Raw genomic sequence first — 24550 nt, 5'->3', positions numbered from 1 at the left:
TGACTTTCAACTTCTCTCCCCAAAAAGGAGAATTGTTACAGGAAAAGGCAATTCTGCATTAATCTCTGAAAATTATTTGTGCTTGAGATCAGAAATTCTTTCAGTTTCTCTTTCGTGTTAAATCCTGGAATATTGTTTCAGTATATTTTGTTCCAGTATTGCCTAATATGTGAAAAACATTTTTTCTTCAATGTGATTTTATAATCTCTTCAAATACTGTAGTAAATAATTTACCACTTTAAAAACTGCTCCTCCCAATCCACATGGAGACTTCTCATAGTTAAAATTATGTTTCTGAATGAATTGATGTGTCATAATTTTGAAGTACACCATTTTTATAAGTCACAGCCACCCATGTGCCCTGTGTGTATTTCCTTTTCTCATTACTATTTCTTCCTCTACCTACTTGATTTTTTTTTAAATTTGGTCATAAATTCTTTGGAGTGAAGACTGTGCCTATCAAGTGAGAGCAGTGATGACTTCATTGCATGGGTGTAGACTTTTTTTCCATGGAAAATGTACTAGAAATATACACAAACTTACTGGTTGATTGGAAACTCACTTCTTAGAAAAACTATTTCTCTGTTTCTGTTTGTGTGCAGAGTTGTAATTGATGGATATCCTCTAACAAGAAACCATGTAAATCTCTTGGAATCAACTAGGATAATCCCAGTGAAAATCTTTGAATTAGATATGGATACAAAGGAAGTGTTCAGAAGAGCACTTTTGGATAAGGAAACCACTACACACCGGTAGCGATACTCCATGATAGAATTTCTTTTATTTTCTACACGGTATTGTAATATCTCTATTGATGTGCCTCAGAGGTTGTATCTAACCTGGAGCATAACTCAGTTGTATCTGAACCCCATATATGAAAAACACGGGAACCAGTCCCTCTCCTTTCTAATGCTTTGATTTCCATAGACCAGAAACATGGATGTAAGGTGCTTGGGGCATGCTCTGGCCAGATCCCTCTGCTGCATGACTGAGATTACAAATGTGCAATACTGTGCACCCACTGTTTAGTGCAGCTGGTTTTATGAAACTGTACATCAGAAATGTTACAACTTCTCTCTGCTGCTGCAATTTATTTTTCATCAATTATTATCATAAAAGATACTGATACTTCATCTAATAATCTCTCTTTTAAACACTTAATTGGAGTTCTTTTAAAAATACAGAAAAAATGCATATTTAGTAATGTACAGATTTCAGGAGTTCTAAGCCTTTCAATTCAGTTCATTCCCTTCTTTGTTTTTCTGAGAAGATAAATATTCTGTTTAAAGAGCCGTTGGTTGTTTTTAGGGAGGAACAGTAAGTAGTTTATAAGCAGACAGAGAATGAAAAAGAACAGAACATTCACCTTAAAATTAAATTGTGTAAGAACCTGTTTCTCATTAGAGGAAGTTTTTCTAAGAAGTTCCAGATAGCTTGGAGCATTATTGCATGCCTCTTTCATTTTGTCCTTTTCTTTTGGTCTCTTTCTTTTTATCAAGTAATCAGTACAATGTTAAATTGTTTACTAAAAGACTAAAGACAATTTGCATTGCAAAAAATTAAATCAGTGATGTGTTTTTGAAAGTATTTACTCTAAACTTCATTTTAAATACCAAACTAATTATATTTCATAGGCTTAAGTACAAACCAAGTGTGCAATATCAGGGCACCATTTAATGGTGTATTTGTAGTGTGTGTCAGGTAATATGTCAGGTATATGTTGATATATTCCAAATCCTTTGTGAAATAATTATTGAGTTGTATTTGGAACATAAATAGAAAATAAATAGAAAAAGTTTTGTTCTTCATTTTTGAACAGGACTACCTGATCATAAGCACACTGCTTTTCATATGTAGCTGGTAGTATTCTTAATATGAAATTTTTATTTCTCAAATATGTTCTACAGTGGAAAATAAGCAAACTTTTGTAAAAAGAACTTATAGTGAACTCTAGAATTTACACCTGAAATTCAATGAAATTATCTAATCTTCACATTTAAATCACTGTTATTTTTCATTGTCTTTAGACCTTCCTATCCTGAACATGACAGCCCACAGATTTTAGCTATTAAAAATTCCTGCTATAAAAAGCACATTGATGATATTAGAACTTACTATATGAAGGAACATCAGAACTGGTGTGTGATTGATGCCAATCATAGCAAATGGAAGGTCTGGAACACTATTCTGCAGGAAGTTCAGGCGATTGTTAAAAAAGTCCAGATATATCTGGAAAGAAGAAAAGAAGGTAAAAGAGAAATAAAGTTTCCCAAAATATTTGTTTCTTTAAAAAGCTGCAATGTACTATGTGCATAACAACTTCACCTTTCTTTGGATGAGGCTAATTCTTGGGCATATACATACCCTTAAATTCTTCAATCTCATCTGCAGAGATCTCTTCAAGATCTCTTGAAAAGAGTGAAGACAAAGCCAACTACAAGGCAGTCTGAGGCCATCCTCCAAAGAACAGGGTAACAGAAATATGCCAAAGGAAGTCAGAGTCCCTGGTCCATGGTAGATCTGGCAACACTGGGTGATAAATCATAAAGAGTACCCCAAAGGTGCAAGGGAAACTAACTTGCAGCTTCACTTTAGTGTTAGTAAAGGAAGAGGGAGGGAGAGGGAACATGTTAATTTAGAATCTAGAAATAAGCTTAAATATGCCATCTGAGTTAATTTCTGTGCTTTGGGAAGAAGACCATTTTAATCTAAAATAGCACAGTTCCCACTTGACTTTTTGTGTGTCAGCACTGGTCAGGATTAAATATAGCTTTTAAACATGTCTGTACTATTTAACTAGAATTCCTCTGAAGGGCAAATATACTTCCTTATCTTATATCCACCTTTTGGTGGATATGCAACTTTTACAGCTCTGTGACTGCACCAATCTTAAAAATTGGAGTCATAATCCAAAATATTAAAATACACTTAACTTTTACACGACTTTAAAGTAATTTGGGTTTGATATGACATTTTATTCAAGATTTTGAATATATTTCCCCCAGATAGAATCTAAAATTTGCAAGATATGGATGAATAAAGGGGAGGCTTTTATCATACCTTGTACTCTTTTTCCACAATATAAAGAAATAAAATAATAGGTGAATTGAACACAAAGGAATGAAACAATACATCATAAATAAGAAGAACAGACTAATAAGATGAGCATGCAGAGTATCCCACATCATTAATAATGATTATATTTCTTAAATGCTACAAAAATGTTATTTAAATTAATTGGTAAAATGAGTTATAACTTCATTTTGTTATCAAATTGTTTTAGTTCTCATTATTTCACATAATTTTCAAACTATGAATTACCTCCAGACTGTAGCATTCCTGAGTATAATTGTTTCTATGTCTCTCATAAATAAAACATTATAATCAATTGCTTTCATTAACAGGAAAAGCAGCCAGCATTGCTGATTTATGCATCACTCCCAAGGAGCTGCAGAATCGCCTGGGGGAGTGTGGACAGTACTGTCCTGTCAGTCTTGCAGAGAAAGGGGAACTGATTGACTGCTCTGTAACCACCTCACTGGAGTTTGCTGCAGAATTTCAAGGGTGCTATTACAGAATGGCTTCACAGGAAGAACTGGAAGTGCGTGTTAAAAAGCAAGTCAAAAAGGAGGGGATTGTGGGAAGAGGGAACATTGTTGCTTAGATTCTTTGATTCCATACAGAAATAGGTAATATGCAATTTGAGTTAGACCACTGTTGTTAGCATTCAAGTTTTTGTTCTGCATACTTCTGCTATCAAATGTCTAGGTAGACAAAGTACAGCACAGACACCATTAAACTAGCTTGTTTTACAAATTGTCACAGATCAAACATTCATTTGAAAGCAGTAACTTTCTCCTTTCTCTGTCTGTTGCGGGGAGACTGGGTTAGAAAGTGGCTTATGACAGCAGTAGATAGTGATGGATGGTGGTTGGATAGTGACTACAACTGAGAGTAGGTGGAAAAGAAATTACCTGAGAGCACAGCAATGCCAACACACTGTTGCATTGAAAAAAAAATAGGTATCTAAATTGTGTGAGCCAGTCCTCTGGAGTTTGACTAACAGTCCTACAGTGCTTCTGCCATATAATAATAATAATAAAAATAAAACAATTTCTTTTTTCTTCAGAAATTCTTGAGCAGACCAGAGGTTTATGTATCATCACTGGCATCTAACCCTCTCCCACCCCCACATATGCTACCAAAGAAACTGACTGCAACAGAAGTAAAGGCCTTATTCCCTGTAAAGGCTGAAATGCAGGGATACTGTCCAGTCACTTACCTAGATGGAAAACTGAGGTATGTCCCTAGAATTCTCATAACCTGAATTACTGACTATGTGTCCTATATTAATTAATTAACGAGAAAATATTTTCAAAGTACCTTTTAATGTTGTTCAGGGTTTGAACAGGAAAAGCGATTGAAATTCTCTATATTGCACCTGTGGCTTTGGAAATCAAGATAAAATCCTCTTTTAATACTTGCATGGCTTTAGGTTCTACAGAATCTGTGTTAGCTTGGTGTCTTTCATGATGAAGATCGACAGATATATGTTTGAATCCTATCTATCATAACCTTTCAAAAGTTCAAAGAAATCTCATAAATCTCTAGGAGATGCAAAACCAGCTATTCAAAAATTTTAAGGGATCCATAAAGCTCCACCATGAAGTTTCACAGATTTCATCAGAGTGCAAGAATTTCTCATCAGAGGAGAACCATAATAGCCAATTCTATGTTATCCTTTTTCAATCTCCTGAACAGCTATGATTGGCATTTTAAATGGAGGAGCTCTAAAGAAGCACTATAAAAGTTCCTTAATAAGCAGATTTTTAGGCAGGTTTTGAACCTTGTAACTGTCAGTCTTGTAGGGGAAATTTGGATGATCCAATTGCTATTTTTTTTTTGTAGTTGCTACACTTGCTAAATTGCCAGAAGGCTACCAGTAGCTCATGAATTTACACTACACAAGTTATGTTTTACATTTTCTGTGAATGAGTAATTCTTGCTCCATCTCTTCAGATATGAAGCTTTGGTGCCTGGCAACATCGAGTATGCAGCAAAATACCAAGAAAAAGTATATATTTTTGAAAATGAAGAAAAACTTCAGAAGTTTATGAGGTGAATACACTAACTGCATTTTAATCTTTTCAATCATGTCACTGTTTATACATCTTATAAGTGCTTATTTTTTATCTGGTTAGGTTACCAGAGAAGTACTGGAATCTGAAGCTTCCCCATAAACTTCCTCCAAAAAAAGAGCCAATGCTACTAACTACACTGCCTTTGCCTGGATACCTTGAACAGGCCAGTTTTTGCTTTTCTATTTTATGACATGATTTTGTGATATACGGAGTCTCCCACTCAGTTTTAAAAAAAAATTTAATGCATTTGAGTTTTACATTTATTAAGGAGATTTTATTAAATTGAAAATTTTTAATTATGGTTGAGACAAATTTTTTTTAATGCTTTAAAATAATAGATGTTTGTAGCTTTAATGGAAAAAATACAAGACCGTTAGAGGGGAATAATAAGCTGCAGTATTATGTGATAGATTTTCTGATTTAGTTGTTTATCATATCTTTTTGGTTTTATTTTTTAATACCAGCATAGACATAAGCTTACCTGGAAAAATTTAAGAGTAGTTTGTTGCACTTTGACACATGAATAAATTTTTAAAAAAATATTCATGGTCACAGCACTCTCAATTTTATGCTAATTTGTTATCTTCTATTATTCACCAACTTAGAGTATTGTCCTGTATTGTTAGAGCTGTGTTACAACAGGATAAGGCACTGTTCAACATTTCTGTAATGGTCTTTTAAACCTGTTTCCTCTCTTTAGGGAGTAGCAACTTCTCTAATAAAAGCTCTGCATGAAGTCGGTAGTCTTAAGCCAAAGTTTCCATTCCTAAGTATGAAAGAAACTGCTCTGCTTTTTGTCTCCTTCCATCTAAAAGGTAGTGTATAAAATAGCATGCTGTAAAAATAGCTAACTGTATAAATGACATAAGTCCTCTGATACAATGTAGATAGCAAATTAGTGTTCATACTTGCTAGTTTTTAGAATTTCTGTTTGGGGTTTTTTTCAGCCAGAGATACCAGTCACAGGTAACAATCTTTAATACTTTGCAATCAGCTTAACTAGTGCCATGATTTCAATGTCCTTGTGTGCAGCTCTGCTAATAGCTTTGGGCTGGTTTGCAGTACTGCTGGAGATGTCTGGAGCAAGACTGACATTTCATTAAACCCACCACTTTTGTCTTCTATAAATGAACCTATTCACTGGGAGAACTTCACCTGGTCTTTTTTATTTTACATTTTTACTTATTCTTTTAGATAATACCAATCTTAATTAGTTTTTTGAAGCTCTTCACAACCTGTGTTTCCTCATGTAGTTTCCAGAGCCCTCCAGAATTTTCTTGAATTGTCAAAGAATTTTTTGCTAGCACAGCTTTGTTAAGGAAGACCATTGAACAGGGCAGGCATATGGTAAGCCCCTGCATAAATGTACAGTTCCTAAGCCACCAAACTGCTTTTATACTGTAGTTTGCACAAAGGCTGTTTTCATTCTATTGTTAGCATGGCTTTGGTAACAAAAGGATGCCCATGATAGGAAGGTTTTGCTCATGTATTGCAACATTAAATCATTATTAATAGTGCATGATGTACCAGAAGGTTTATGCAAGTGCATAAATCTCTTCTCCTCATGCAGAGCCAAACTGTTTGACCATAGGAATCCAGAAAAACAAGTTATCTTCTTCTAGCACTGGGTAGGACTGCTTCCAGCTTTAAGATACAGCATTGTTGCACACTGACAAATCACTTGAACATGAAGAAGGACCTCTTTCATGTTCTAGTGACCAAACATTGGAACAGATTACCCAGAGAAGTTTTGGAGTCTTCATGAGTGGAAATATTCAAGAGCCGTCTGAACACAATCCTGTGCCATGTGCTCTGGGATGACCCTGCTTGAGCAGGGAGGTTGGACCAGATGACCCACTGTGGTCCCTTCCAGCCTGACCCAACCTGTGATTCTGTGATTTGTTGCAAATACAGCATTATTTATTACTGTGCATCTCTTCAGAGTAGTCATGCCATTCTTGATGCAAAAATTTTATCAAAGGGCTTCAAGATGTGGTCCTCTGGAAATTTATTTCATCCTATTTCTATGTGAAGTTAAACCTTCAATTAACATCATTCTCTAATCTTGCATTTAAGTAGGGGACAAGAAACAGGTGTTTAGTTGCTCCTTCAGCTTCTCTCACATCACTGGATTGTTTTCAGTATCTGAGGAGGTACAGGTGATCAATCACAAATGCAGAGGGATTTACTCCTGGAGTGTCCTTCAAGCTAGACTCCTGTAAGGGCTGTGTTAAGAGCTATGCTTGAAAAATCTCTCAGAAACTGTTCAATGTAATTGTCTACAGTTTCAAGCTAGTGGGCTGAAGTGCCTTATAGCGTAGTTCTTCATGCTGTCCAGTTTTTGTAATGAGATATAAAAGATTGTCCACAAGGAAAAAAATGATTATGATTTGGCTCACTCCTTCCCCTTTGCCTCAGGATAACAATTAAAATAATATACTGTACTCTGAGGATTGGCACTCAATACTAGTGTATGCCAAAATAGGTCTTAGGGCAGAGAGAAACATTCCTTCCTCCTCCAGACTACTGGTCAGCCCTTCAGAGAATCATGGAATCATAGAATATGCTAAGTTGGAAGGAACCCACAACGATCACTGAGTCCAGCTCCTGGCACTGCACAGCACCATCCCCAAGAATCACTGGATCCTGGAGAGCATTGTCCAAATGCTTCTTGAACTCTCTCAGGCTGGTGCTGTGACCACTTCCCTGGGGAGCCTGTGCCTGTACCCAACCACTGTGGGCACTCAACCCAGTGAAGAACCTTTTCCTGGTATCCAACCTAAACCTCCCCTGACACAACTTCAGGTTATTCCCTCTGGTCACCACAAAGAGAGATCAGTGTCTGCCCCTCCTCTTCCCCTCAGGAGGGTGTTGAAGATGGCAGTGAGGTCTCCCCTCAGTCTCCTCCAGGCTGAACAGACCCAAGTCACTTCAGCAGCTCCTTATACAGGTTCCCCTCGAGATGCTTCACCATCTCTGTTGCCCACATCTGGACACTCTCTAATAATTTAATGCCTTTCTTACATTGTGGCACCCAAAAGTGCCCCCAGCACTCGAGGTGAGGCTGCCCCAGTGCAGAGTAGACCAGGACAATCCCCTCCCTTGCCTGGTTGTGATGTGTTTGATGCACCCCAGGGCAGCACTGGCCCTCCTGTTTGCCAAGGCACTGCTGGCTCATGTTCCACTTGCCAACATCCCCAGGTCCCTTTCCAAGGTGCTGCTTTCCAGCATCTCATTCCCCTGTCCGTACATCCAGGGCTGCCCCATCCCAGATGCAGATTCCAGCACTTTCCCTCATTTAACTTCATAGGGTTGGTGATTGCCCAGTCCTCTAATTTGCCAAGGTCTGTCTGCTGGGCCTTCCTGCCCTCGAGAGAGTCAACAGTTCCTTCCAGTTTTGTGTCGTCTGTGACCTTGCTCAGTGTCCCTTCCAGTCCTGCAAGTCATTTATGAAGATATTGAAGAGCACAGGGCTGAGGATGGAGCCCTGGGGGAACCCATCAGTGACAGGTCACCAGTCCAATGTCACCCCATTCCCTATAACCCCTTGTGCCTGACTGATGAGCCAGTTGCTCACCCATGGCATGATGTGTTTATCCAGCTGTGTGCCTGACATTTTGGCCAGAAGGATACTGTGAAGGGGAGTACTGAAAGCATTAAGGAAATTAGAAGAGATTACATCAACTTGTCCCTTGGTCAACTAGCTGGATTATTACCTTGTCATAGAAGGAAATCAGATTTGATAAGCAGGATTTTTCTCTCATGTTGGTCACAGTCCTGCTTCAGTCAAACCTGACTTCCTTGTATAACAAGGTAGCCCACCTTATGAGCAAGGCATTTAGTTCATAGAACACCTGTGCCAAGGACACAGTAGCCCAGTGCCAGCCATACCAGTCCTGGGCTATCCCCAGGGTGTGCCACTTCAGGCTCTGCGCCACACTACCCAAATTTGTCACTGCCTAGAGTTTCACCAGTATCTCAGAGTCTGGGAAATTGGGAGTTGACAGCAGCTGGGCATATTTGTTGTGTCTTCTTTTACAAAAGCCTGATCCTTCTGATTATCATGACCCTTTGGAGTCAGGAACTTTCTGAAATACCACACTTGATCTTTTTGGCTTGGCACTAACAGTCATGGTTTATCCTTACCATGGGACACTAACAGAGGTAGACTTGGTCACTTTGAAAATTTCTGTAAGATAATTCCACAAAGTTTGTAGGGGACACTAACATGCTGCTTAAATTCTTGCAGCCTACAACCCCCGGAGCTCGGAGCCAATGCGGCAGATGTGCAGGAAGAAGCTGTTGCAGTTCGTGGAGCACTGCCAACTCATCCCCTACCTGGGGTCTGTCATGAAGGGCCCGTATAAGGAGCCAAGAGATCGACCCCCTGGCTTTGATGACAAGCTGCAGACTTTCCTTTCCTTGAAAGGCACCCGCCCCACTTTTGTGTGAGCCCTGCATTCCCACTGACTAACACATGGAGTGTTGCCATCAGGCACCAGCATGGCTGCAACATGGCCTGCAAACATCACACGTTCTCAGGCCAGTTTTTAACCCTGAAATCTTAGAAATAAAATATTTTGTCTGAAGTTGAGAGATATAAAGCTACTAGAGAGCATCCAAAGGAAGGCTATGACAATAGTGAAGGGCGTTGAGGGGACGCCATGTGAGAAGCAGCAAGGTCACTTGGCCTGCTCAGCCTGGAGGAGACTGAAGGGAAACCTCACTGCAATCTTCAGCATCCTCGTGAGGGGAACAGGAGGGGCAGACACTGATCCCTTCTCCGTGACAGGACCCGGAGAGAGAATGGCCTGAAGCTGTGTAAGGGGAGGATTAGTTTAAATATTAGGAGAAGGTTTTTCACCCAGAGGGTGGCTGGGCACTAGAACAGACTCCCCAGAGAAGCGGTCACAGCACCAAGCCTGACAAGAGTTCGAGAAGCCTTTGGCAACGCTCTCTGCTACTGTGTGTGAATTTGGGACGTGAATTTGGGGCTGTCCCGGGCAGGGCCGGGAGCTGGACCCAGACGATCCTCGCGACCCCTTTCCCGCTCGGGCTGTTCTGCGATTCCGCGCTCCAAGCCCCGCCCGTGCCGCGCCGATCGCGGCAGCGCAGGCGCGGTGCCAGCCCCGGCCCGGAAGTGCAGCGGCGGCGGCGGCGAGCGGTGAGTGCTGGGGCCGGGTGGGCGGGAGCCGGGCCGGGCTCTCCGGGCCCGCGGCCCTGGCGGGGCAGCGCTCGCTCCCTGCTCCTGCTCCTGCCCCTGCCCCGCGGGGGACGAGCGGTCTTCCCTGGAGGGGCGGCCCGAAGGCTCTCACGGTGCGCGGGGGGCGGAGACCCGCACGGTGGCCTTGCCCGTGCCCGTGCCCGTGTCGAGGCCCAGCCCGGGGCCGTGCGCTGCTCCCCGGCGTCACCTCTCGGGAGCGCCTGAGCCCTTCCCGGGCCGGGCCGGAGTGTGTATGCAACCGCAGCGCCGGCAGCGCGGGGCCTTCTGCTGGAGCACAGCCTCACTCTGTAATGCCGCGGGGCTTTTAGGGAAGCGCGCGGTTTGGATTTTGCAGTCAAAATACTAATGGTGTCGTCTCCTGGTTAAACACCTAAGTCGTTCATTTGATCAGAACTCACAAAACACCCGCTACCTTGTCTGGGGCACGTGTGGATGTTAGGGGATGCCTGCAGGCAGAGTTGGCAGCAGCCGTCCAGGAATTCTTGTAATGCATGATAAGGCAGATTGGGTCACACCAGCAGCTATGCTTTAAGGTGCTCTAGCAACAAACATCAGGCTCACATGCTCCAGAAAGTGAAGCTCCCAGATAAAACAGTTTGACTCAGTCGTGATTTGGTAGATTATTAGGGCTGAAGAATCCCTTTTTCACCACCTCAGTAGCATTTAGGTATCATCTGTAGGTAGTGTCTGCTGTTTCATGGAACATTTGTTCAGGTGATTGAAACTGTTGCAGTAACTAAATACAAATATGCAAATTTATGTGTTGAATATGACGCTTGTATAAATTAGGATATGACAGGTAGCTAATCTGGTTTATCTTTGGTTTATCTTAGCTTTGTTAATAGGACATTTTGGGCATATCTCTTCCATAATATTTGGTGGATTCTTCTGAAGTGCTGGATTTTTTTTTATTTGTTTGTTATTAATTGTTACAAATTTACTATTGAAGAAGCTTAGCAAGTCAAAGTGATTGTTAATAGATACCTTAATGAATCCTATATTAGATAGAACCCTTCAAAACACTGCTGTTTCTGTGTTTGTATTGCCTATCCTCTAAGGCTGAAGCTTAGTAAAGTTAAAAGTGTTTAAGTGTTAAAAAAGAGAAATTTTTGGAAGGATAGGTGGAGGTAAAAGAAGTCATGAAGTTCTCCCATACTGACACCAATGAAGTTTTATAATTTATTACAGGATTTCCTAGCCTTGTCCCTGAGTAAACTGTACTGATCAAACTGCAGTTGACATTTTTGTTACCAGTGTGGTATGTTGGTTCTGGCTGGGTACCAGTGCCCACCAGAGCTGCTCCATCACTCCCCTCCTCAGGTGGACAGGGGACAGAGGATATAATAGAAGCTCATGGGTTGAGATAAGGACAGGGAGAGATCACTCACCAGTTTCCAGTATAGGCAGAACAGACTTGACTTGAAATTATTGTCAATGAGATCACTGTCAGATATGAGAAATAAACCCAAATTTTTAAACAGCTCACTCCACCCCTCCCTTCTTTCCAGGCTCAGCTTTAGTCTCAGTTTTCTCTAATTTCTCCCTCCAGCAGTGCAGGGGAATGGAGAATGGGGGCTGCAATGAGTTCCTTGCACATTGTCTTTGATTCTCCTTTGACTTCTCACACTCCAGTATGGAGTCTCCCCCACAGGAGCCACTCCTTCCCCAAAGTACTTTAGCCCGAGTCCTTCCCATGGGCTGCGGTTCTTCACAAATGTTCCAGCTTGGATCCCTTCCACAGGTGCAGTGCTTCAGGAATAGTCTGCTCCAGCCTGGGTCTCCCACAAGGTCACAAGTCCTGCCAGCAAACCCATTTCAGTGTGTGCTCCTCTCCCATAAGGCCATAGGTCCTGCTGGGAGCCTGTCCCAGCACAGGCTTCCCACAGGCTCCCAGCCTCTTTCAGACATCCACCTGCTCTGGTGTGGGGTCCTCCAGGGGCTGCAGGTGGGTCTGTGCTCCACCATGGACCTCCATGGGCTGCAGGGGACATCCTGCCTCACCATGGTCTGCACAGGGGCTGTGGGGGAATCTCTGCTCTGGCACCTGGAGCACCTCCTCCCCCTCCTCCTCCACTGACCTTGCAGGGCTTGCAGGCCCTCCACTGTCTGCAGAGCTGTTTTTTCCCACATATTCTCACTCCTCTCTCCAGCTGTTGTGCACGTTTCTTTTCCCCATATTAAGAGGTGATACCAGCATCAGCTGATGGGGTCAGCCTTGGCCAGCAGTGGGTCCATCTTGGAGCTGGCTGCTGTTGGCTCTGTAAAACACTGGGGCAGTTTCTGGCAGCTTCTCTCAGAAGCCACGCTTGTAGTTGCCCTGCTACCCAAACCTTGCCATGCAAAGCCAGTGCTGTACTAAGGAGCTGTGTCCAAGGAGTTTCTCTCTGCTTTAGTTTCAGAAGCTAGGGTAGCAATTTTTTTACATAATACAGAGTTCACAGTGCATCAGAGATAAAAAAGATAGGCAGTAATTCTGATCTAAAAAACTACCTGTAGCCTTTTCATAGGATTTAAAAATACTTTTTGAACAAATTCCATGTCAGCAGTAGTGTTGATTTTTCGAAAGTTCAGAGGATTCAGAGCTGTTTCAGAAACTCTTGAACTCTGTTAGTGGTATAACAAATGATACTTGGGTCTTATAATTAAAGTAATTCTTTACTAAAGCTTTTCTGTTTTTCTAGGCACCTTCTTTAATATCCATAATTAAAATGGCAAAAACAACTGATCCTTCTGAGAAACTGATCATCTACTCCAAAGCTCACAAAGATACCATTCTAGCTAATTTTGAGGAACAAAGGAAAAAGGATTTTCTTTGTGACATTACTCTCATAGTGGAGAATGTGCAATTCAGAGCCCATAAAGCTTTGCTGGCTGCCAGCAGTGAGTACTTCTCAATGATGTTTGTAAATGAGGATGAAATAGGGCAGTCAATTTACATGTTGGAGGGAATGGTTGCAGACACCTTTGGAGTTCTGCTAGAATTTATCTACACTGGTTGCCTCTGTGCCAGTGAGAATAGCACAGAACAAATCCTGGCTACTGCACAGCTGCTGAAAGTGACTGACTTAGTATGGGCCTGTACAGACTACCTGGAAAGCCGCAGCTCAGGCAGTGGATTGCCAGTTCCAGCTGAAAATGGAGCCTCTGTTGTTGCAAGTGACAGGAAAAATGATGATCCACCAAAGCGAAAACGAGGGCGACCAAGGAAAATCAAGGTTGTCCAAGAAGAAGAAGAAGAATCAGGAGCAAATTCCACTGAAGATGGGCAGCTGAGAGAAAACAACTCCGTGCAAAATGAGCAAAATTATATGAAAAAAGACACTGAAGTAGAAGAAACAGTAGCCAGTGAACAGGCTTCAGTGAGGAAAGATGGAGAAGGAACTGAACCTGCTTGTGTCTCAGAGGCTGCTGTTGATCTGTCAGCTGAGAAAGATGAAAACTACGATCCCAAATCTGAAGGAATACAGGGCACTCAGAGCCGTTACAGCAAACGGAGAATAATGAGATCAATCAAACTAAAAGATTATAAACTTCTTGGGGATGAGGATGAGAAAGGACTGGCAAAGAGAACTGAAGGAAAAAGAAAACGTGCAGGTTCTGATGCTCGCTGTAAAGACTGTGGCAAAGTATTTAAACATAATCACTTGGCTATTCACCAGCGAAGCCATACAGGTAGGCCTTCAGAAACTGCTGCTTTTGGGTTAGGTTTAATGATGTTGCCAAATGTGACTGTTGAAATGCTGGTTGCTGATTACAGCAAGAATATCCAAAATAGCATGCTGATCCCAATTATGGTGTGCTCTGTGTTTGCTGCTTTATTCTTGTTAACAGATCTCAGAACCTATATGTCTCACCCAGATTTCAGTGAAATTAATAATTTCATTGTTTAAGCACTGAATTATATGGCAATAGCTAAAAAATTATTCCTGTGTGAAGCTTGTCTCTTTACCACTAATCAAGACTAATTTTTTCAGTAGCTACAACATTGCAGTGCATCTCACTATCAGCTTAGAATATCTAGTGAGAAATGATACATCTATGCCTAAAAATGTCATCTTTTGCTTTCAGGGGAGCGCCCTTTTAAATGCAGTGAGTGTGGCAAAGGGTTTTCCCAGAAGCATTCTCTTCAAGTCCATGAGCGGATGCACACTGGGGAACGGCCATACACGTGCACCGTTTGCAGTAAGGCTCTAACAACAAAGCATTCTCTTCTGGAGCACATGAGCCTACATTCAGGTAAATACTTCAAGGCAAATGTAGCTCTCTGCTGCAAGAATTTTCCTTTCTGGAAAAAGGGTACTTCTGATCCATCTTGTGTATGCTGGTGTCACGTTCCACTGAAGGAAACTGCGAGGAGTTTTTTGTCAGGAAGGAAATAATGTCAAATGAGACAAACATTGTATCTTAGAACCATTTATTGGTAACAAAAAAACAAAATGAAAAGGAGTTATCCTACTAAAGAGTGCTAGAAAAGACAGAACAAGAGAAAAGAAAAATGGGAAAGGAGGGAAGACAGAGAAAAAGAGGGCTTCACCACTGGAGATCCCTGAGTGCCATCGATGTTCACGAGGCAGGGCTGTGCACGCTGCCTGCCTGTGCACGGCTCCTGCGGCGACGGGCAGCCAGACACAAGGTGAGGGGATGCTCAGCTGGAAGTCCTGAGCCCTGGACACAGTTGTGGTGAGGATCACAGCAGTGGGCTGGCTTGGAGGTGGGGGAGGTTGGATGCAAGGGTCTCAGGCAGGAATGCTGGGACAAAGCAGACAGGGAGTTGGTGAGGGACACAGGAAGGCAGGAGAGATGTGAGGGCGAGCAAGAGCCGGTGAGGTCAGGAGAGCCAAAAGGCAGGCTGGGGCCAGGACAAAAAGCTCCTACTCAAAAGCAAGTTTCAAAAAACCCCTCAAATCACCAAGTCTCAAAAGCAAAAGCACAGTCTCAAGCCCCAAGCCAAAAGCCCAACTCAAAAAGCATGTTGGAAAAGCCCAGGGGCTTGTGACACCGTTACTTTTCACGCCCTCCCAAAGCTCTGCCTGCTGACAGGAGACCATTGTCCCAGTCCAATATCCCACTGCAGTCCATTGCTAGAGACTTTTTGCCATGTGGTTGGAGAGTGTTTCTGGGGTATAGTGTCTTCTGTGTTCCCCTGCTGACTGCCTGTCCCATGTGAGACATGAACTGATTGCCATGAAAAGTCTCCCCAGAGACAAGGCTTTTCTCCATCTTCTCCTAGTTGCCTCCTGGCTGTGGCACATGTGCAATCTCTTCCCCATGTGTCTCTGACAACTGTTGTTGAGGCAAATCAAAACTGAATTGGCTTCTCACAGCTGGCTTGTGTATTTTATTTATTTCCTTACACTTGCTTTGGATGTGGCTTACATTTTAATAAGTGATTTTCTCTACAGGGCAGAAGGCTTTTACCTGCGATCAGTGTGGGAAATACTTCAGCCAAAAGAGACAGCTCAAGAGCCACTATCGACTACACACAGGTATAACAAGTTTGGGTTGAGGACCTGACTTACAGTCCATGCTGATTTGTCTTCCTAAAGACTGACTTAGGCTGGAAGTTTTTCCTCAGGGATGTATTTAGTTTCTGCTACCTTGATGTGTCCCATCATGATATAAAAGTGGATAGGGTGAAAAAAGACATAATGGTGTATAGTAAATGGAATTTGTAGAAAAGTATTTCATTGAAAAGGGCTCTTATGATGATTAAAAATTAGTTATACTATATTTGACATACAAATTGATTATTTTAGCCCTGTTGTCCATGCTACATAGAAGCTGGGGATTGTATAAACAGTTGTGTCTGCTGCCTGGTGTTCAAATTGCATTGTAGTTGCCCACTACTTTGGACTAGTAATACAAGCATAGAAGCTTCAGAAAGTTCTCTTCTCACTTCTGGAATGGGATTGAGATACACACAGAGGAAGTAGTGGAGAAAATCAGAATTTACAGAGCTTCAAGAGAAGGTGTTTTTGGGCAGTAGCAGATGTCAGTCCCCTCTTTCCCTGTGGTAATACTAAATTGAGAAATAGGAGTCTGACAGGATAGGGAGGAGGCAGTGAATCACCTTTTGTTTTACCTCTATATTATATCAGAGTGGTTATTTTACAGGAAAGTGCTTTAACAAAGATCACTGAAGAGATACAGGGGATCACTTATGCATTGACACTTTTTTTGTTATTGCGACAAGGCCGATCACTGCCGGAGTGTAACCACTGTGGTCGCAAATTCATGGATGCAGCTCAGCTAAAGAAACATCTAAGAACACATACAGGTAATGTTGTACCTGGGGTTTTGTGGAGTTTGTGTTTTTATTTTTCTTGAAGTTATGTGGACAAAACAATGTTAGGCAAATTACACTTGTCTCTGTGGAATGAACTTCTGCTCTATTTGTACGTAACTATGCCTGTGTTGCTAATGAAGAAATTTGACATCAAGAATGCAGGAGCACAAAAAAGCTTGTGTTACAGCAGCACAAAAGTAGTGCCAATTACAGGAAGAGTGCTTTTTTTCCCCAGTTTTATAAATTCTGCTGCAGAAAATGTCAGTTAGCTTTCCTGTGATAGAGTCCTGGACTGAGAATTCAGTTTGTCACGAGAACAGTATCCAGCATACATCAGGCTTATTGTAAGCTGACAAGTAACAGAAAGTTACAGAAAATGTGTCCTAAATGAGTTGGACACCTCTGTTTGTCAGGAATAGGTGCTTACAAAAAGTGCTGTGACCGGAGAAATAATTATTTCCATTTAGCTTTTACTGCACTGCAATAAACCAGATGTTGAGAGGAGATGGGCACGGAGGGATGATTTAATGCAAGTGCATCAGAGGGTGTTTTTAGAGATTTAGAGGGCAAACTGGTAATGAATCACTGGATAGCAGAGATAAAAATTATCTACCCTCTCATAATAACAAGGCAAAAACTTCATAAAATAATTTCCTTTGAAGGGTAAGTTCATAAGGTAACATGTGAATAATTTGGTCTTTTAAAGTAACTAGAAATAGTGGCAATTGTTTCCTTACAAAATCAATTTATTCTTAAGTGTGTCACTTGCAGTTTTAATACGTAACTCAGTCTCAAGCATACTTTATCTTGTTCATTTCCTCGTCTTTTCTAAGTGAAAAATATTTACATTTTTTGGGATATGCTGAGGTCAAAACGTGTGCTTCTGGAAATTTTTGATTATCCAGAGCAGTTGTTAGCATGTGATTTGTATTGAGGAGAACACAGTGATGACATGCACAAGAGATTTGTATCTGAAGCTGATACAGCTCTCTAAATGTAGTGGGAAATGAGTTTGGGGTGGGAAATGAGAAGAGGAAGCTTACTAGCAAGGTAAGTTGCAAAAATATGTGAGCAAAGCTGATTTTTAGCAGAAACTGGCTCATAATATATTTTACTTCTAGAGAAGATAGGCAAGATACCAGTATTAATTATGTAGAAATACTAATTGATTTGTCTCATCTTCAAAAGCAAAGTAATATTCCAAGGCGTTTGGGGAACAGGTGTTAACATAGATACAACTGTTCTCCTTTGGCAGCAGTTTGGTCACACTGTGTCATAATAATGCAGTCTGCTTGGGAAGTTAGTCCTGTTTTCAGTAGCAATCTGGGACTGGATGACCAGAAGTCCCTTCTGACAAATGTTTCTTGTTCTCTCATCCTTTATCCATGCCCTCCAAAGCCACATGAAAGCTGGTAAGCATTGCAATTCTATGCTAAATGGGAAGCTTTCTTGGAAACTGGCTGCTGCCCAATCCCTGGGTTTGGTGTGCTTTGATGGTGTGAATTACCAAGTGGTGATCTGGATCCTCATGTTTGGTGTCTTAAAGAACCTCAGTGCTACAAGGATTTGTTATGGTGTGAATTAGGATTTGCTTTGGCTGAGTAGTATCTGTTTCTTGTGAACCTTCTTATGATTTAATTTGGCCTCTCTGCTTCTACTCAATTAGACATCAGAATTCCAAATGCACTAAAAAAGCCCCAACAAATAAACAAAAAATCTCCAAACAAACTCACATTTTATTTAACTCATGATCATTTAATTTTTTTTAACTGGTGTTCCCAGAATGTCACAGGTCTAGTGTGATGGAGCCTTATAGAAAGCCAGGCAAGTTGTTAAGGTAACTTTGGAAGTTTGGGCTTACTCGTCTGCATGGTGCTGCACATGAACCTACCATTAATGCCAGAGTTCAGGGACAGCCTTTTTCAAAGCATTTCTGTTCATGTGGAACACCCACATCTGTGCCATAGGTACAGCTTTTTGTTGCTTTGGGGGCTTGGATCACCTATTTCTTCATCTTCAAAGGGGAGAAATGCTGGAAGTGTACAGTTAAAATGTTATACCCTCATTTTGATAGGGAGTTCATTCATTTTTGGGTATCTGCTGACCTATACAGAAGTGTGAAGAGCCAACAGTGCACACTTGATACTGCGTATGGTAAAACACAAAATGTTTTTGATGTATTGATGGAAAGTGCTATTTAAAAAGTGAAGTCACATTTCTCTTTGATAGGTGAGAAGCCATTTACTTGTGAGATTTGTGGCAAATCATTTACAGCTAAAACTTCACTTCAGACTCACATTAGAATTCACAGGTAAAGTATATCTTAGTTTCATTGCATTCTTTAAAAACGTAACTTCTAATTTTAAAATTCGTATGTAGTGCTTGTTTAATTATAGAATTGTCAGGACTTGTTTGCATTTTGAATGACTGTTAAAAACTTGATATTTTTGTTAATCTATGTAAGGAAAAGATTGGTCGTGGAATGTACTGAAGTCCTAAATACTCATGTGCCAAGATACTGTAAGAGTCTTCTTTGGTGTTTCATGTCTGTTCACTTACAGTGAACTTGCTATATTGCTATATTATTTTTTGTGAAAATTTTACTGTAAGTTTTGTTTGACAGCGGAACAGTAACCATGGTGTGTCAAGGTTATTGGAGCATTGTCCTGTTACTCTGTGAGTTCTAATAGCATTAGAGCTATTTTACCCCTGTCAGTACATTGCATTGCATAAAGACACGTTAGATTTTAAATTACTGGAGAATTGTTGTCTAAGAAAATGTTTCTAGTAAAATTCCAGTAAAATTTCTTGTCCTGTTGATATAGGCAGCAAGTTAGGATTTGGACACTTCTTTTTGTTTTTAAGCTCACACTATTAATGAATGTTCTTAAAATGGTCAGTGCTTAGAACTGTGCGAAGTTGTTGCACTCTTGTCAAGGTCCAGCAGCATGGAGCTTGTACCTCTGGTTTTATGAGAGGAAGGCAGTTATCTCTGTAGCTCTGGAGTATATGCTAATTATACAGTTTGTGAAGTCAAATAGAAATGATCTATTGTGAGGTCAAATAGAGGATTTTTTTAATGACACTACCCTTTAAGTGCTTACAATTCAGAAAAACAATGTAATCATTTAAGTATTTTATTACAGAATAAGTTTCAGAAAGCAACATTGTCAAAGGGAATATTTTAACGAGATAAAATTCTTTCCGTTTGCAGAGGAGAAAAGCCATATTCTTGTGATATATGTGGAAAATCCTTCTCTGATTCCAGTGCTAAGAGAAGACACTGTATCTTACACACAGGCAAAAAGCCTTTTGCCTGCCCAGAATGTAGTTTGCAGTTTGCTCGTCTGGACAACCTGAAGTCTCATTTGAAAATTCACAGCAAGGAAAAGCAGTTTCAGGAAGCCAGCGCTTCCTGGAGCGCAAACACTCATCCGGAAGAAGTGAGAAACATTCTCCAGCTGCAGCAGTACCAACTTGCCACCTCGGGAGGGCAGGAAATTCAGCTGCTGGTTACAGATGCAGTACACAACATCAACTTCATGCCCAGCCACAATCAAGGCATCAGTATTGTGACTGCAGAAAATGCCCCCAGCATGACAACAGAGCAGGCTGCAAACCTCGCACTCCTTGCGCAGCCGCCACAGCCACTGCAAAATTTGTTGCTTTCAGCTCAGCAGGAGCAAGCAGAACAAATCCAAAATATCAATGTGATTGCAAACCAAATAGAGGCTGCCCAGCCTGAACAAATGCATGTCATCACTCTTTCCAAGGAAGCTCTAGAACATCTCCACGCTCATCAAGGACAAAATGAACAAATCCACTTGGCGGGATCTTCACATCCAGCTCAGCATGTGCAGCTGGCTCAGGAACCAAGTCAGCAGTCTCACCCTAGCCATGATACAGTTCCTTCCCATCAAGTCAGTGGAGAACAGAATCAAAGTGTGCTTGTTCCTGAATCCCATCAGCAGCCTCTGTCAGTAAATGAGTCATCTCATGAGCATCCTATCCAAGGACAGGCTTTCTGAAATGCTTGTCAGCAGAGGGCTAGGCCAGAGAATACTTCTCATCCAGGCAGGGATTACATGTGTCACAATTTTTTTTTTTTTTTTTGCAAGATAAGCTATCCAAAGATGCATTTCTTGGTGATTTTGTATGGGTGACTCGGTTTCCTTAACAATATTTATTTTAGACTGTTTTGTTTTTCTGGATTGATATTTCTTTACCACAAGCAATTAATGCAGGGTTTTGTGCTTTGCACACATCTCTGCCTCCCGAGGACATATTTAGCCCTTTTTTACATTTCTGTGTGACTCTCCAGAGAAGTTCACCTTGCTGGTAGGAGAACTATGTTTAGGGCATCTGCTGATCACAAAGTACCACTTGTCTGACAAACTTAACATACCTGAGCCACTGTCAAGCTTAAGACAACCAGTAGTAGTTTTTGCAAAGCTAACGCCATATTTCTTATGTGTAATGAGCTTTCTCTCTGCAGGTTAAGGTATAATTCTCTATGTAATCTTTCCCTGAAGTGCATTATGAGTTACTGACTTCCAACTCCATTTGGTTTGGGTTGAAACAGTTGCAGCCTTTAATTGGCCCTGAATCTTCCCTCCTGTTTACTGTGTGCTGTACACATTTTGCTTCTCAGAAACATTTAATTCATTGCACTTGAATAGTGGCAATGAGATGTGATGGTTACACTGGAGAACTGAAACCCCAAATTCTGCTCTGTTAATTCTACCACTCACTCTCTATGTGACTGTGGGCAAGGTAGTTGACCTTTGTGCCTTATTTCATCATCTAGTAAGTGGGGATAGTGTTCACACACTCTACCAAGCACTTTGAAGAGCTTTTGATGTTGAAGGCACTGTCTATTGAAGTGCAAAACTCTTCTGACAGGATTCTCTCTAAGCTTGGAAGCCACTGTATATTTAAATTGTTATTTTTTGTACTTTTGAGAGAAGAACATAATCTTAATTTAATATATGTTAAGACTGATAGTTGTTTATGTGAGGATTCAAACAATGAAGAGCATCACTTCAGAGCATAACAAGTTACATAAATGGGGCACATCATTTAAAGCTGTACAACTATTTTTGTTGACTAAATTAGATTGTGTACAGATTGTTTTCAATCACTGACTGCTAACAAAAAAATATTTGATATAATAAAATGCCTTGTCAAAATACATGCTTTCTGTTTTCAGGTTTGCCTACTGGTAGCAACTTTGCATGGTTGGACTGGTGTGTTAAAATCCTGTTAAAATGTCACTGTTACTTAACATACTCGATTCTCACTTCAGATTTAAAATGTCATACTTGTGATTTACATTGATGTTTTATGTTATAACAATTGAAAAAATCTAAAAAAACATGGTGAATTTAAAGGCAAAATTATTTTTTATAAAATCCCTTGTTCCAAGTCCAGATTACTTGGCCTGCTCCTGACTGCATGCTGCAGAAGTTTGGCTAAGTATCTCCATGTCTTCAAAGTACTGAATCACTTTTATATAAATGGATCATAATAAGGGTAGACAGTGGGAATAAACCAATGCAAAAAAAACCCAATCCAAAAAGCAACAAGCTATCCCACAGGAGACGTGTTTAGGCTTTTCACCTTTCCTCTCAGAGAAAATTTGCATACTTTCTACCACCAAAGTGAACCAGAATATTCTGCAGTTCTGCCTGAGAAGCTTGAAGTCTTGGTGTTGTAAGAGCAGATGAATGCAGGAAAGCCTGTTACAACACTTATGACAATCCTGATGATTAATTTTGTAAGCTTACAGTAAATATTCTGGCAGTTTCACCCTAAAACTTCTGCTTTTATCTAAAACATTGTACAATGCAGCCAGACTACTGTCTGATCATAAGTTTACCAGAACTTACACAGAATTCATTGTCTGCCATATATTTACAAATTCTGAAGTGCTTTAACACAGACTACAAGCTAAATTCTGAGGCTGCCAGTAAAAGGAACTTTTAAAAGTTCAATACTTTTCTTTTTTAAACTTTGTTCTGTTTATTATGCAGTTATCCTTGCAGGATCCAGTTCCGTGCTGCACTGGACAGTTGGACATACTGATTTCTTAGTGCTTTCCCTGTAACTAGAAAACCTGAAGTTTGGTGTTTGGAATTCTGTTTTGCTTTTCTGGAGATTACCAGTGAAGAAGCGAGCTGCTGTGAATAGCAGGGCAATGACTAATCTTGCACCCTGTGTTGCTTAAGCTGACAGCACATATTGTAGCCTTGCACTCAAGAAGCTGGTGTGGCTTCTCATATCACATATGTTGCTTTTTGGACACAATTTGCTTCCTTTCTAGGGAATACATTTCTGTTAAAAGATGAAAATTAATCATTTTTCTCTGTGTGCATTTTTAAGGCTATAGCTGAAGTCTAGGATTGCTTTGAATTTGAAAGGAAATCACTTCAGCTTTGTTTTTCAGTCCAGCTGCCACTAATAATGATTTAGGAACAAAATGCATCCCTTAGAAACTATGTTTCAGAACAGCTCTCTAAATATCTTTACTCCTTAGCCAGTAAATACCTTAACTTCTCTTTTTCTCACATAGACTAATCCTAGCAAATCCGTCTCACTGCTTTCTGTGTTAAAATGAGATTAAAGTTTTAGACGTAAATGCAGGGCAGTAAGAGGACTACAGAAAGATCCGGTTTTGTGAGCATTTAACACCACTGTGTGTTTCTTCTGCACAATTTGTAAGTTGCCCAATGTAGTTGAACTCTAATAGGATTTCATCCCCCCCTCCGCCCCCCAAATGCAAGTTTATCAGATTTTGGCTTTTTCTGAAGATTTTGGTTGGATCTCCAGGTGCAAGTTGAAACAAATCCCTGAGAGGTAAAGCAAACAGTCTGGAGCCTGCATTTGCCTGTTGTGTGTGTAATTCCCCTTCTTAGCCTTCCAGTCCAGCATCTTGGGTTTTGATAAATGAATATGAGAGTATTTATTTCATATGGGCTGTAAAAGCAAATTACCCAGCCAATAGTAAAAGACAGTGCTACTAGGAATTGTGCAGCAATTTCCTCTTAGCATCTAAGAGGAAAAGGAGAGGACTCTACCTCATCACAAATTCTTTCCAACTGAATGCCTATTCACAGATTAAAATTAAGGATATTGAGCCCAGCATTGATCTTGCCAGTTGTGGAGGAAAAAGTTTTGCCTGCATTTCTTTGTTTGTGAAAGACTTATTTCAGTGTTGTAGCTGGTTAGTCATTGTGGTGAAGGTCATGGTTGGTGTTTGCTAATACCTGTCCTGGTGTGCTTGGATGTGGTTTTTTTCAGTCTTTTTCCCACTTCACCTTAACTGTGAAAGCTCATATGGCATTCATTCCTAATCATCAACCCAGTGCCTGTGTGAGCACAGCAGCTGGGTAGGTTTCCTGCCTCCCCATGTTTTCCAACTCCAGAGCAGACTGTGTCCGTGGCAGTATCCTGTGTAAGTATCCTTATCCCAGAGAAGCCGAGTCTGGGCTGGGAGTGGCTGGGAGGAGGCCAGTTTGCACAGCAGGCGTGCCCCAGAGTGCAGCAGCAGCCAAGAGTCCTTCCTGGGTACGCTTATCTTCACATGGGCACAAGTCCATGTGGGTTCTCTCCAGGATCAGAGAAGGGAGAGGTAATGCCATACTCTCCAGAGCTGTGATTTCAGGACCTCTTTTACTTATTCATTACAGAATAATTTGAGAGTGCTTCTTGCAGAGTTGCAGTCCCCATGAGCTACAACAGTTCTCTATGTTCTCTCCCTTTTCTGATCCCCTGTAAAACACCGTGAACAATAAATGGTTTTCCACAACAGAGGAACTACTGATCATATCTGTCCCAAGCAATTCTTCCAAATGGAAAAACCCATCCAGGCATATTCTCAGCATCTCACTGTAGTATGCT

General features: G+C 41.0%; 2 protein-coding genes across 2 annotated transcripts in view; both read left to right on the top strand.

The window, feature by feature from the left end:
- Nucleotides 1-10113, top strand: part of AK9 (adenylate kinase 9) — a 60565-nt gene extending 50452 nt beyond the window's left edge. The window contains exons 30-37 of the mRNA XM_079298693.1: nucleotides 603-752; nucleotides 2028-2248; nucleotides 3405-3601; nucleotides 4130-4299; nucleotides 5020-5118; nucleotides 5202-5304; nucleotides 5842-5956; nucleotides 9391-10113. Coding sequence (XP_079154819.1) covers nucleotides 603-752; nucleotides 2028-2248; nucleotides 3405-3601; nucleotides 4130-4299; nucleotides 5020-5118; nucleotides 5202-5304; nucleotides 5842-5956; nucleotides 9391-9593 — 1258 coding nt within the window. The 3' untranslated portion in view covers nucleotides 9594-10113. The remainder of the gene's footprint in view (nucleotides 1-602; nucleotides 753-2027; nucleotides 2249-3404; nucleotides 3602-4129; nucleotides 4300-5019; nucleotides 5119-5201; nucleotides 5305-5841; nucleotides 5957-9390) is intronic.
- A 212-nt stretch (nucleotides 10114-10325) lies between these two features.
- On the top strand, nucleotides 10326-22644 carry ZBTB24 (zinc finger and BTB domain containing 24). The gene is made up of 7 exons (XM_079298710.1): nucleotides 10326-12106; nucleotides 13047-14037; nucleotides 14434-14601; nucleotides 15768-15851; nucleotides 16559-16642; nucleotides 18881-18962; nucleotides 19866-22644. The coding sequence occupies exons 1-7, from the start codon at nucleotides 11999-12001 to the stop codon at nucleotides 20677-20679; spliced, it is 2331 nt and encodes a 776-aa protein (XP_079154836.1). The 5' UTR covers nucleotides 10326-11998; the 3' UTR covers nucleotides 20680-22644.
- The last annotated feature ends 1906 nt before the right edge of the window (nucleotides 22645-24550 follow it).

This window comes from Erithacus rubecula, assembly GCF_903797595.1.
Source record: "Erithacus rubecula genome assembly, chromosome: 2".
In the NCBI taxonomy this organism is placed as follows: Eukaryota; Metazoa; Chordata; class Aves; order Passeriformes; family Muscicapidae; genus Erithacus; species Erithacus rubecula.
This window is presented reverse-complemented; position numbering and strand designations above follow the sequence as displayed.

What these genes read in the sequence shown, in the direction of transcription:
- ZBTB24 (XM_079298710.1), top strand. Translation starts at nt 11,999, where the DNA reads ATGGAGTCTCCCCCACAGGAGCCACTCCTTCCCCAAAGTACTTTAGCC. An exon ending in AGCTTGGATCCCTTCCACAG is followed by an intron (nt 12,107 to 13,046) that starts GTGCAGTGCTTC and finishes CTGTTTTTCTAG; the next exon opens with GCACCTTCTTTAATATCCAT. An exon ending in ACTCACATTAGAATTCACAG is followed by an intron (nt 18,963 to 19,865) that starts GTAAAGTATATC and finishes TTCCGTTTGCAG; the next exon opens with AGGAGAAAAGCCATATTCTT.